Source organism: Eurytemora carolleeae, unplaced genomic scaffold (assembly GCF_000591075.1).
Source record: "Eurytemora carolleeae unplaced genomic scaffold, Eaff_2.0 scaffold72, whole genome shotgun sequence".
NCBI classification, from domain to species: domain Eukaryota; kingdom Metazoa; phylum Arthropoda; class Copepoda; order Calanoida; family Temoridae; genus Eurytemora; species Eurytemora carolleeae.
In genome coordinates, this window is record NW_019396031.1 from 437,362 (window position 1) to 450,636 (window position 13,275).

General features: G+C 35.1%; 3 protein-coding genes across 3 annotated transcripts; all 3 read right to left on the minus strand.

Annotated features, from left to right (window-relative positions):
* Positions 1-72: 72 nt before the first annotated feature.
* LOC111696642 (uncharacterized) lies at positions 73-3,404 on the minus strand. The gene is made up of 7 exons (XM_023466319.1): positions 3,293-3,404; positions 2,476-2,551; positions 2,072-2,188; positions 1,173-1,973; positions 898-1,088; positions 613-845; positions 73-341 (listed from the first exon to the last, which is right to left on the minus strand). The coding sequence occupies exons 1-7, from the start codon at positions 3,370-3,372 to the stop codon at positions 154-156; spliced, it is 1,686 nt and encodes a 561-aa protein (XP_023322087.1). The 5' UTR covers positions 3,373-3,404; the 3' UTR covers positions 73-153.
* LOC111696742 (28S ribosomal protein S24, mitochondrial-like) lies at positions 3,384-4,496 on the minus strand. Its single transcript, XM_023466463.1, has 3 exons — positions 4,392-4,496; positions 3,769-3,969; positions 3,384-3,636 (listed from the first exon to the last, which is right to left on the minus strand). Exons 1-3 carry the CDS (start codon positions 4,482-4,484, stop codon positions 3,418-3,420), a joined length of 513 nt encoding a protein of 170 aa, XP_023322231.1. The 5' UTR covers positions 4,485-4,496; the 3' UTR covers positions 3,384-3,417.
* LOC111696924 (double-stranded RNA-specific editase 1) lies at positions 4,487-13,042 on the minus strand. The gene is made up of 12 exons (XM_023466717.1): positions 12,878-13,042; positions 12,287-12,527; positions 10,487-10,556; positions 9,734-9,815; positions 8,427-9,057; positions 8,014-8,286; positions 7,609-7,795; positions 6,843-6,972; positions 6,595-6,715; positions 5,768-5,875; positions 5,113-5,138; positions 4,487-5,019 (listed from the first exon to the last, which is right to left on the minus strand). The coding sequence occupies exons 1-12, from the start codon at positions 13,037-13,039 to the stop codon at positions 4,951-4,953; spliced, it is 2,100 nt and encodes a 699-aa protein (XP_023322485.1). The 5' UTR covers positions 13,040-13,042; the 3' UTR covers positions 4,487-4,950.
* Positions 13,043-13,275: the final 233 nt, after the last annotated feature.

A 13,275-nucleotide genomic window follows, 5' to 3' on the forward strand; every position in this document is an offset into this window, starting at 1 on the left:
TATGATAAGCTGTGACGTTATTTATGGTGGGGACGAAAAAATTGTGTGGTTTATATTCCCTCACTCGTCATAATCAATAAATTCATTTAATACAGTCTATACATAGATATAAAAACAAGACCAAAAACCATGCTATGACACTATTCCATAGTGTCACCTATCATCATGTTCAGCATATCTATGTTTCTTCTCAACATATGGTTTTATTTCAACATCTCGTCGTTTCTTTCTTTCATCCGGAGCATCTCCGACCCGCCTCCGAACTTCATCTTTCCTCCGCCTAGCCTCCAATAATCTCTCGTTTTCAAGTTTACTCGCATCTGGAACTCTCATTGCACTCCCTGAAATAAAAAATATGATAAAAGAATTTTTCCAGTATCCAGACTCCAGAGCTTAAGATTTATGGGAAGCGTGGCGAAATAAAATTAAGAGACGTAAAGAGAAACCTCTGCTGGCAAAGATATTGAATAATGATAAACAATACATGCCAAAATTTTAGGTCGAACAAAATAAAATAGGTGACTAAGGAAAAGAACGTCCCAAGAATCACTCATTATTTACCCCCCGCCCCCTAGCTACGTTCATCCCAAATGATGTGCACATGAATCTGACCTAAAGCTCCTTGAAGAAGTCTACGTGCAGTGGCAGTGCAGGAGACAGGACGTGGTTTGTATGGGAGCAATTCCTCCAGAACACTCCGTGCTTTACTCTTGGATTGCGGAGTCGCCATATTCAGGGGTCGGGTTAGAATAGTAGGATGTCGAACGGATAAAGCTTCAGCGGCGACCTCAGAGCTACTGAACACACCCAGAGCATGTGTATCATCAACCCATTTTATGTCCCATCTAAAAGTTAAATTTTAATAAAAATATTTTACAAGATTCCTTTTTAACTGACCTTGATGTGAAAGCCTCGAACGCATTAACCAAATCCGTAGTTTTGTACTCTGAAGGGAAATCATAAAGCTCTATTACGTGTCCAAACTGATCGATATTGATGGTTGAGTCACTAGTTTGAAAGGTTAAATAGTCCACCTCAGGACCCTCAATTTGAACTCCTCCTACAGCAACTGTAATTTCTGAAACAACCTGAATAAAAATAAGAATTAAAAAAATACGTCTAGTTTCTAAATTATGATTATAGATTCATAGGGGGGAGAGGGATTGTCATACCTGTTCCGTAACATCAAGAACGTCAGTATTTCCTTTATAATCTTTAACAGAAGGAATTTGAGCAAGGACGGGTACAGCAGGATGGGTCGGAGAAGATTTAATGACTGAGAGGACGGCAGAACCTGGAGAGCTGGTATAGTTTCTAGCTCTAGGAGGTACATACACAGCTATGGCAGGACGTTTAGATCTACAACCTTTCTTTTCACTTAAACTTTCTCCTTTATCTTCCTTCGGACTGCCATTATTCATCTCCGTTGAATTTGTTACATCTGACTGACTTTGTCCTTCTTCTGGTTCTTTAGGAATTGGTTTCTTCGTATCTTCTGGGTCAAGTTCGTTACCAGCCTTTATCGGCATACCACTGGTATCCTTATTAAATACTTTAAGTTCAGGTTCAAGATCAGTTTCAGGTTTAGGAGCATCAGTTTCAGGTTTAAGGGCAGCTTCAGGTTCAAGAGAATTTTCAAGTTTAGGAGCAATTTCAGGTTTAAGCGCGATTTCAGGTTCGGGTTCAGAAGTAATTGCAGTAGATGAAAAAAGATTTTTTTCAGAGTTTAGAGTAAGATCAGATTCCACTTCAGAAACTTTATTTTTTTCTTGTAATAACTTCACAACGGGTTCGTTTTCAGATACAAGCTGGCTATTATCAGTGGATTCATCGTCAGGGGGTTTAACATTTGCATTTAGTTCAGTAAATGGATCAAGATTATTTTTCTGCGTTTCTATAGTATTTGAATCTGCTGGAGTTTGTTTTAGTTCTATGATATCATTTTGATATTCTCGAGAAACAGGAACGAACTCCTTAAAAAAAATCTATTTTTAAATCTATTATGTATTTTTTATACTCCCGTCCCGGTTTTTGTCTTAGAACCCAACAAAATATAACTTTAAAGACCTACTTGAGCCTGTTTAAGAGTATAATCTATAAGATGTTGCTGGAAGCACACGACTGTTCTCCGATCCAAACCTTCTCCGACGGAGAAGGTTGTGAACTGAGGAAACCCTGTCTCTACCACCTGAACAACACAAATTATAATAATACAAGATTACCCACAAAGGATGAAACTGTAGACACGACAGTACGGAATTTATACTTTAGTTTATATTCACGATTTCCTGGAACTGTAAACTTGCTTCCTTCTTTGCAAAAACATTAAATAAACCGTGAATGATTATATGTAAGGCAGAAGGTTTAATTTTATTCCATTGAATCGTCTTATTAAACGAGTTTCATGTCGTCTTTACAGTCTCACCCTGTTCATTATTCAAATATAATACATGATCATTATCTAATAATTCCTACCTTATGAATGAGAAATCTATGATAGTTATTAACTGGTGGAAACACAAGAACTCGGGCTATACTACTAGAACGTACTCTACAATAAAATTGATTATAATTAGTCAAAAAAATAACACTAAATATTTGGGAAACAATTATATATTATCATATTATATCAAGAAACTAGGGAGGTGTCCAAAAGCTCCTTGACCTAGTGGGGGTATGCCATCAAGGTGAAGGCTTTTCAGGCGACATAGTTTAAACCTAACGTCGGACACACGACCAAATTTGAGCCATGTCACCGGTCTGATTCCTTTTGTCAGCTAGTTGCCAAACAAATGTATTACACATATAATTAAGTGCTGACAAAGAGAATAACCTCTCGGTTAAGTGTTGTTTTCGCTATTGTAGGTTATGTTAGGTTATACAATATATAAGGTTAAAAAAAAAACTTCCTGAAATCTTAACCATGAGTTGTAATATTTTCTATAAAACTATTTCCTTTCCCCTTTTTGCCCCCTCCTTCAAAATATTTTTTCCTTTAAAATGTACGGAAAATTTCTTAGGATTTGTGATCACTGAATTAAAGCTTCTTGGTAATGTAGTGGTTCTGGGGGACATCCCATGAATTCTTGGAAAATGAGAATAAAAAAAGGTGACAAGGTTGCCATTTTAAATCCAAATTTTTCTTTTATCTTGAACATTCTTGCTCAATGCTAAAAGGTGGGGGGAGGAGATGATTTATGAAAATATGTACACGTGTTGACCCCCGATTCCCCGGATAAGATATTAAATTAAAGCCTAAAACTTTCCAATTCTGAGTATCAAAAAAACCTGCCTGAAGTTTTCAATATCCCCCGTTATATTATCCACAAACAAAGCGTCCTTTAAACTTATATTCTGCCCCTCAAAGTTCATCTTATTCTACATCTGAAATAAGGAATTCCATGTTTTCTTCAACAACTAAATATATTTATAAATAACATCCTTGGGATCCTCCACCACCTGAAGTTCAAGTTTAACCGGACACTTGAGCCAGAGTGAGAGCATCTCCTCTGTGTATCCGAGAAGGAAATAGATCTTCCTGGTCTGTATTTTCTTGAGTATAAGTCCGGAGACACGAACTGTATTATGCTGACGCTTCACGATTATTTCACTCAGGAACATTTCACTCCAGGTTCCCTGAACATATAAACTTATTTTTTTGCCGTTTTTATTTTCAAGTAAACTCAAAAGATTTTAAAGTTTAACAAAATGTATACTGTAGTTAAAAATATAGATATATTTGTAACAGGTTTGTAAGAAATAAATTACCTTTAAAAATTTTCTAATAAATAAATCTTCCATAAAAAGTTTATGAGAGAGGGGCGCTGCTCCAATCTGACGAGATTTAGCCAGTCCGTAGGTATCCTCCAGCTGACCAGTGTTAAAGGAATTAAATGATTTCTCTGTTCCGATCTTGTCAGGGTTTAGCGCCATCTCGTAGGTCAATGGTCTAGATCTGTCCAGGGTAACCTAAAGATGCTTATTAGAATGCAATACCAAACAATGCAATGAAAAAGGCATTCTCTTAAAAAAAAACCGAAATGTGTATGTACAATAAAATTTTTTTTTTTTCAAAATCGGATTTTATTTTTGGATAATTCCTGATTTTTTTTTTTACCATCAAATATTCTAAATTATCTACATTGAGATGAAATAAAGCGGGAAAAAATAATTCGATAAATGTGACAATAGAAATTAATTGCTGGAGTGGAGGCTAAAAAAAGTTATCAGAGAAAAAGTAAAAAATTAAGAGACAACCTCGAGTGCTTGGGTTAATCTGTACCGCTCTGGAGATGTACAGAAATTACTGTACATCGAAAATTGATTCGTGCATACTACAAATTTAATCAGTTTGGAATTAAAAATTTAATATTTATAACAAATATTCTAACCCTGTATCTTCCAGCTCTAACTTTTGACAAGGTTCTGGAGCAGTGAAAGCTGCGGGTCAGCACTAAGCTTGGCGTGCACAGGTTACGCAACATTATTCTGGAAATTAACAAAAACTTAAAAAAGTACTGTAGAAGAGAACAACATCCTGAACTTTCGAAATTTCTACAGAAACAACAACAAAGGTTATATCTAAAATATCGTTCTAAGGTTCAATCTTACTTCTTGTATAAAAGGAGATCTGTTAAAAAAGGTAAGGGATCGTGAAAATTCTGCAACAAATCCAACTTCAAAAATGCTTTATACGAACAATCCGTTTGGATTGTATTTCCGCAGAAAAATGTGCTAGGTTTTGTTTAGTTTTTACTTTAAGAGATCAGGTTGAGAAGTCCATATCAAGATATAGTTATTGGTTAAGTCAGGTTAAGAGTTTGACAACAAATATTCGAAAAGGTCTAAACATATTTCTGCATAAAGGTTTCACTGACATTTCCATTTTGTGCATCTAAAACAGGAACTATATGGATTTCTCCAACGCTGTTTTAGGATACTTTGCAATTATCAGATTTCAAACTCATCTTGTTCCATAGGTTTCTTAACCCAGTCTCCAAGCAGTGCCTTCTTAAATGCCTAAAAACAAAAATGATACAGAAATAATTGAGGACATGGCAAAAATAATTTGAAAGAAACAAATAAATTATCTTAAAATAAAACTATCAATACTGTCTCAGCGTGGTGTCCCTCGACAGCTGTAGACAAAGATGTACTAGAACGGGTGCAACGTAGAGTTATAAATATGATATCTGGACTGTTGGGTAGAAATTATGAAGATAAACTTAAAGAACTGAGACTTGAATCCCTGGAGAACAGAAGAATCTATATCGACATACTACAAACATTTAAGATTATTCGTGGTTTTGATGATGTAGAGAGTAGTAATACATGGTTTAATATTGTGGGATCAGGTGAACTAACTCGTCTTACTGCAGATCCACTAAATCTAATGTCCTCACGATCTAGACTGGAATTGATAGCCAATTGTTTTAGTCCAAGAGTAGTGAATTTATGTAACAGTTTGCCGGGAAAAGTAAAAACGCTAGAAATCCTAAAATGTTTAAAAAACATTTACCAACGATATGCTGGAGACAGTGAGTCTAGAGAATCTAAGCAGATACAGGGTGGCCAAAACTTTTTTGAACCCATCCGTACAAAAATCCGTATATTTTCAGAAGAAATCCGTACAATCCGTACAATTTTCGAAAAACAATCCGTACAATCCGTACAATTTTTTTTTTTAAATCCGTACAATCCGTACATTTTTTTAAACCAATCCGTACATTTTTTTAAAGATCCGTACATTTTTTTTAAAAATCTGTACAATCAGCACAATNCCTGGAGAAAAGGGAATATTTGCACAATCTTGACGCTTTTCCCCCCTCCAACAATTTCCCCTTGGTGGCGTCAATAATCTCAGCTCGTTCATCGCCTAGAAATAAGAATTAAAAACATTGATTTTGTACAAGCACCCGGCAACCAAGCAATATTATTTCCGAACCAATTTAAGGGTTTACTTTTTTATAATTGTAAATGTAAATTGCACCGTGCCTGACGTAACTGTTTTTACACACAGGTTTTTTTTTGGTAAACAAAGCGTACTGCAAAGTTCAAAGTATACTCATTTGTATCGTAAACTTATCAGTAATATCGGAACCCATTTGAGTGTAGGAGTTATTCCATCACCCGAGCGTCAATGGTATGTAAACCTTTATGTAAACCTTTTAGATTTGTTTATTTTCGTATTTATTATATACTCGATTAAAAATTGTATATTTGTATTTCTAAAAATATGTATTTTTCAGTTTAAAAATTGTCCTGAAGAAATAAATACTACTATTCTTCAGCCATTCTTTAACTACGTGACTGTGAACCTGAAGAAACCTCTTCTTGATTTTGAGATTTGCCGATATTTACTCTACAAAGGCAACAAGACTTCCAAGCAACCAGGATTCAAGGCTTCAATCAACCAAGGATACAGGATTCCATGCAACAAGACTTCAAGTAATCAAGCAACCAGACTTCCGAGCAACAAGGCTTCCAAACAATGAAGCAACTAGGCTTCTAAGCAACCAAACAACATACAAATAAAGAGCAATCACTCAATCAAAAAAGAATCAATCACACAAATCGTGAAATCTATTTTCCTACCGTGAGTCCAGTTGATGCTATGGTTTGGAGACTTCCCTGGCTGCCTAGCTTCTGGTGAGGAGAGATGGTTTAGTTTAGGAGTATTGAGACGGTAGGGTTGAGGGAGTCCGGATACAGTCTCCTAGATTTAGATTAGTTAACATACAACATTTATATTTCATTATTTTAGTAATAAAAACTAGGATCAAATATACAAACATAATATTTTTTATTTAAATCTTTCAAGGCATTTTGTATCAAGAATTAACCTTTATCCTGCCAGTAACTGCTCTAAGCATATGAGTTGAATGGAAGAGTGAACCAAGGATGATTGAATAAAAATATATTGGCTCCAGGTAGTAGGAGAGTAGGGCGCCCTGCACACCCAGAACATTCCATCTTAACATTAGAACTTAATTAGATCAAACAACTTCTGAACTAATTTAAGCATACTTATTTTCTCTCTTGATGGAAGGGGAAAGGAAAACGATTTTTCAGAAGAATATAATTATTTAATCTTATCTTCACATTAGGCCTGGATTTATCTTACAGTCGTCGTATTAGATATCAATACACTGAAGACGACTTTTCATTTCAATTTTAATCTCTACCAAGCTTTCAAACAGTTTGAATACACATAAAGTGCAAACAAAAAGAAGCTGCCACTTATTAGATTCTTTTAATGTTTTCCTGTAAACATGTAATTTGTAACAAAATTTGTTAGAAATAAAAAAATAAATAGAAAAGTCGTCTTCTTTTAACTGATATAAATAAATTGATATAAACGCCTGAACTTAAGCATATGAGTTTTAAAAACTTATAATTTAAAAAAATTGTATTTAATTGTGAGAGAAGGGGACAGGAGAAACATTTTTAGGGAGAATACTTAATTCAAATGTTGTTTTTATAAAGATCTTTGATCAAACCACTAATGTGAGGTTACATTCAATCACTCTAAAAAGAAGGGGAAGGAGAACAAAATCGAATTAGAAAACTTGCTTCAAAGCTTGAGTTGGACCCTGCATTATAGAATACCTGCAAACTTTATCGCTACAGGACATAGTTAGTAGCCTAGACCCGTGCATGATTCCGTCCCAGGTCTGAATACCGTCACTGGACGTAACCGGAATGGTTCCTTCTCCGGACTCGATCTTAGTACGGAGCTGACCTCGAGACCGTCGGTTCACATGACGGTCAGAGTCGTCATTTGTGGAGGAACCACCTTAAAAAAAAGTTCAAATTTAAAGCGTCATGAATTTAGCTTAAAGGCTTGTTAGGGTTACATACATTCCAAGAATGCATGTCATATAGAATGGGAAAAGGGGGTAAAATGAGAAGGGTAAAAAGTGATTAATCACACTATTATTATTATTATTAAAGGACAACCCATCATTCAATGAAATAGGGGTCAGATTTATTATGTATTTTCAGTTAGTTTACCTTTATGATCTTCATGTGGGGAGAATATTCTGGCATCACCACAAGGAGCTGTGTTAATATAAAGATGGAACCTTACATCAGGTTTCAATCTGTATCCGCCCTTACTCCCTTTCTCTAAGATACAATCTACCGGGATACTTCCTTCAGCATAGATTAACTCCAGCTGACTGTAAAGATATCTCATGAGGCATCTCCGGGACAAGATCTCTGCGTGACAATCGTTTAGTCCGTTTCCAGACGCGCTCATATACTCGCCGTTGATACACTTTGTACCTAAAGGATATCATGTGACGTGAATATTTCGAATTTCGGGGATTTTATTATTTCACCCAAAATACAGGAAAATTTTCTGTGACCCCATTCACAACATAAGTTNCCCCACCACCCCTGTAATATTTGTTGTTAAATGTGACCTGTTGTAACACTGACAACAGTAAGCTCTGACATATTTTCTCCTTTGCTCTGAACTATTCCAGCAATAACCTTCCTTCTTGAAGCGACCATATTCCCAATCGTCAGTCCTTCAAACTTCTCAAGAACTAGTTTTGCAACTTTATCCGCCACCTCCTGATCCATACTAAACTTAGAGAGAGGGATACCCGTCCCAACTACAACCTTCTCCGTCCCGGAGGAAGCGGAAGCACTGGACAGAGACAGAACGAAGTTTACTCCGTACAGTTTAGACAGTGCAGCTCTAGCACAGGCTTGCTTAGAGAACTTCTTACTTGACCCTGTTCCTTCAAACTTGATATTATCCACGGTTACTGTTGTGACAAACCTCTTAGTGGCAGCTGTAGCTCCGGTTTCAGAGCACTCATACGTCAATCCAGGTTTTAGTTCATTCAGGCTCATCACGGGATTCTTAAACTCACTGATTACCGGAGAAGCCGGAGCTGGACTGATTTCCGGATTTTTTTTTTCCTTCCCAACTACAGGTTGAAGAGGAGGTTTAGCTTCGCCTGCAAATGTTGGACCGGTCTCCATGGCGGAGTCTTCTGTAAAGTCAATTCCGTTCTCAATCAGGGGAGCTTTACCCATCGCAACCTAATAATACAAAATGTTTTAATTTGATTCATTATCATTTTGTGCAAACTAGTAATAAAATAGTATAAAAAAATGTTAAAATGTTTAACATTTTTTTTAGGTATGAAAAGATATTTGAACTAAAATAAAATTTTTTTTTGATCAATGACCTGGATCCGGATCCGGATCCGAATCCGGATCCATTTTTTGAAAAGCGGATCCAGGTCCGGATCCGCATCAAAATTTAATGGATCCTAAGCACTGTGGGTAAGTAAGCATAATTTCAAACGACCCTCCATGCAAGGATTGCAATGCCTTATTCACAACAGTACCCTTGAAACGGAAACCTTTATCTGATCAATAATGTTGAAGATATTGTCGTTTTTTAGATTTTGTACTAAATTCTGATCATTTACTTAGAAGAAATGCGCAAGTCCCTTTTGTCGAGTAACTACAAATAAAAATAATTAGTTTTCTTAAATTATAAACATTGATATCTAGTTCATACTTGATCAGACAAAGCTTTCAAGGGTACCGTTATGAATCGGACATGGTCATCTTTGCTTGGAGGGTCACTTATAATTATGCTTTCAGTCCCCTACAGCTGTCTACATATATCATACAAAAGCCAGAAACAATTTTGTAAGGCCTATATGCACTATAAACACTGTTTACAATAAGTAAATATATATAAAACCTGAGCTTCTAGAGGATTTCTGAACTGAACGATGGATTTTAAAGCATTCTCCGCTGCAGCCTGCTTGGCCTGTTTTTTGGTTCTAAAATCAGAGTTAAGTTCCCATCTGACTAATTTTTAAATTCAAAATCTCAAATCGTCAAAAACTGGCCCGACCAAAAAAATGTTCTTGATTTAATAGCGTGTTTAAGATAAGTATAAAAATTAATTTTCATTGTTTTATTTTAAAAAGTTGAGCAAGGTACCTGCTTAGACATATCTTGCACAAAATGGGATTCAAAATTTCACGGAAATTCTGAATCCAACTTTGAAACAATCACGTCATGAACCCAAAACATAAAGTATTTATTACAGAAATATAGAAATCTATATTTCTTAAATGAACACTTTATAATGAAGAGAATAAAAAAGAAATCAACAACAATGATCATACATTTTAAAAAAATTGAAGGCTAAAATGGTAAAATAACAATTTGTTCATAATTTAACAGAAAAATTCTGAAAGGGCTGTAAGATCGTACGACGACATTAAATTGGAATTTCTGTCTTAAATATATTCTTTAAAGTTATAATTAATAATTGGACAGTAAGAGAAACGTAAGTTTACAGCTGCAGGGAACCTTAAATATAAGAAAACAAAATAAATTCCGTTCAGTCATCTCTTAAGTCTCATCCTTTGTGTGTAACCCTGTATAAGATTTATGTTTTAAAACTTTTTCAAAAGATGTAAAATTTGTCTGTTTACCAACTCACCTTCCTTCTCCAGTGAAATCCTTGCTATTCACGCAAACTTTCATTATAAACTTAGGATCATGTACAGGTCCTAAAACACGTGTTCTGTGTTTCAGAGTTTGTAAGATCTATGGATCTTTTAATTCTTGATGTTCAGGTTGAATCCGAAAACCCTGTTCTGAAGAAGCACATGAAGATCTATTCGAATCTCTCTCGCTGTTCTCCACATATATATAATTGTATTTTAAACATTTTATGTCCTCAAGCCTAAAAAGCTTTTTTATAAGGCTAAAGATGTAAATTAGGAAATTCTTTCATTGAAAAATCATTGAATGGTCTTTATATTTCAGAACACAATGGGCTAGGTTATCGCTCCAGGTTGTGCATTATTATGTTTATAACACAGCTTATCTAAATGTAAACGGTCTTTAAATCATTTCTAGTTCTACATTCTTTAAGCTCACGGATGTTACACGACCTGTCCAGAACAATGAACTAATTAATTAACAGATGAAAATACGTTCTTAAAGGCTTAGAACTGTGAAGTTAATTATTGATCCCATTTCTTAGATTAAGTCCTATCTGGACGAGGATGATCTCAACGATCTAACAAGAATCCAACGGAGCACATTAACACACAAGCTGCGGTTTACCTCACCGCAGACGGAAGAACGATAAACCTGTCGAGCTGAGCTAATCTACCGGCAGAGCATCCCCCTGCTGGGCATCCTCCTCACCTTCACCTCCTCCTACTTGGGGAAGTACCGTTGGAAACATCTCCTCTGTTTCTATAATCAGGGACTGCTGCTACTGAGTAGATAAATGTGAAGAATAAATACGAAGCTACTCTCAAGGTCTAATGTCTTACTTAATCTTATTTAGATCCTATCGAACCACACTCGAGTACGTGGACAGCTATTCTTTTTTCCATGATGATTATACGAGTACTAACTTAACCCGAGCTCCTGACGGGATATATAAAGGTACATAATAAAGTTTCGTGTTTTCAGTGTAAATAATTAACGACGAAATGTGAATATATCCTTTATCACATGACAAGCCTTCATATAAACTCATCTTGTTATTTCTAGTTGTGTAACAAGAGACAACTGGGAAAGATCATCCAACTCTAATCTAGAGCTATTAATTTCTCCGGCCTAATCAACTTTGTAAGTGTTACTTTAATTCATGTATATTGTTATAACTTACTCAAATTTAGCACACCTGTAGCAAACTTTGATGTAAACTTGGCTAATTTTATTCATTGAGCTTAATAATAATAATTTTAATAATAGTTTAACATTTATCTAACCCGTGACTGATTAATTGTTTTTCAGTTCCCAGGTCTGAGCTCTGTATCGCTACCAGAAATAAATAATATAAAAAGACTCATGTGTGTGTATTAACGAGGTGCGCAATTGAGAAATGATGTTGCCCCACCATGTTAATAACTAAATAATACCTGTGGATCTAGGTATCGTATTCTGGGAATATGCTAATTTTTTAAAAACTGACACAGAGTTTAAATTTTTTTTTTCGATTTTGAGGGCCTTTAGTTTTTTTAGACCCCCCCCCCCCCCACCCCCAAAATGATCTTTCCAAAATAAAACGGAAAAGGCTTGATCGCTAAATTTTCACTTTTTAATAAGTTTCTTTGGTGAAAAATCAAGAAAGAAGATAAACAGTTTGCATGATCAAGATCTTTTTTAATCTAGTATCTAGAAATCGTTCATAATGGCACATTTCTTTTAGTTTACAACTAAACAATGGAATATAAGCAGATAAAAAACGAATCATAAAAATCTAAAATACTAAACTAACCAATCTGATCCACTAGAACATATTCTAGTCCAGGTTTATATTCGTTCAAGGCAACGCAAGCATTCTTAGGCTGAACTGGTCCAGTCTTGGTCTTCTTTGCTCCGGAGGAAAATAGTTCTGGAAACATCGCTTTCCTTTTCTCTCCGGGGTTACATTTCTCCGTAGTTCCGTTCTTTCCTGAACTTGTCTTAACTTCCTCTTTGAATTTTCCTTGCAGGGTGAGCATCTCGGATTTATAATCCTTAAAAACACAATTTTATTGTTTTATAATTCCAACATTTATCAGATTTATCAAATTAACATGGAAAATATAATATACAATGGGACCCGTGTTGATTTATCAAGCAAATAGTTCACCAGTTTCTTTAAAAATAACTTATTAAGTTAAATGGTTCTTTGTACACTGTACAATCGATGTGTTTCATGTTCATTGGACTAATCAAAATTATTACTGAAGTTTAACAGTGATATGGGTCTCACTTTAGGTTTAAAGTTTTACAACAAAAAAGTTCTATAAAAGAAGATTCATTTCAAAGAATTAAAGATTTTTATAGAAAAGATTAATGTACCAACTATTTTAATCGATTTTACCTTGGCAATTCCATTTCCTTTCGGACTGACAGTTTTCAGTACAACAGTTTGTGGACTAGCAGGTTCAGTTTTGACTTCTGGAACAACTACAGCTGTCACAAATCCATCATCAACAGCTGTTATCACGTCACTGACAGCTGCAATAAAGGAGGGAGGCTCCATTATTTCTGTAAATACATCGTTAAAAATGAATTTTCTCCTTTTAGGCATTTTTTATTGAAAAGCGCATCTTCCTGATCAAGGCTAACACAAATATTAGTGTAAAAAGAAATATCATTGAAATCAAATAATTTTGCTTTTTTGGGAAAACAAGAAATTGGCTCGAATTGATTCTTAAGCTTAAATCAACATAAAAAAGTTAGAAAGTCTAGCTCATCTGTTGAAACTGTACAATTAAA

Coding starts and splice junctions, on each gene's coding strand:
- LOC111696642 (XM_023466319.1), bottom strand. CDS start 3,372: ATGAACTTTGAGGGGCAGAATATAAGTTTAAAGGACGCTTTGTTTGTG. Junction 1,974..2,071: donor ATACTCTTAAACAGGCTCAA/GTAGGTCTTTAA, acceptor ATTTTTTTTAAG/GAGTTCGTTCCTGTTTCTCG. Junction 1,089..1,172: donor TTCTTGATGTTACGGAACAG/GTATGACAATCC, acceptor ATTTTTATTCAG/GTTGTTTCAGAAATTACAGT.
- LOC111696742 (XM_023466463.1), bottom strand. CDS start 4,484: ATGTTGCGTAACCTGTGCACGCCAAGCTTAGTGCTGACCCGCAGCTTT. Junction 3,970..4,391: donor TTAGAGCTGGAAGATACAGG/GTTAGAATATTT, acceptor AAGCATCTTTAG/GTTACCCTGGACAGATCTAG. Junction 3,637..3,768: donor TTATTAGAAAATTTTTAAAG/GTAATTTATTTC, acceptor TTATATGTTCAG/GGAACCTGGAGTGAAATGTT.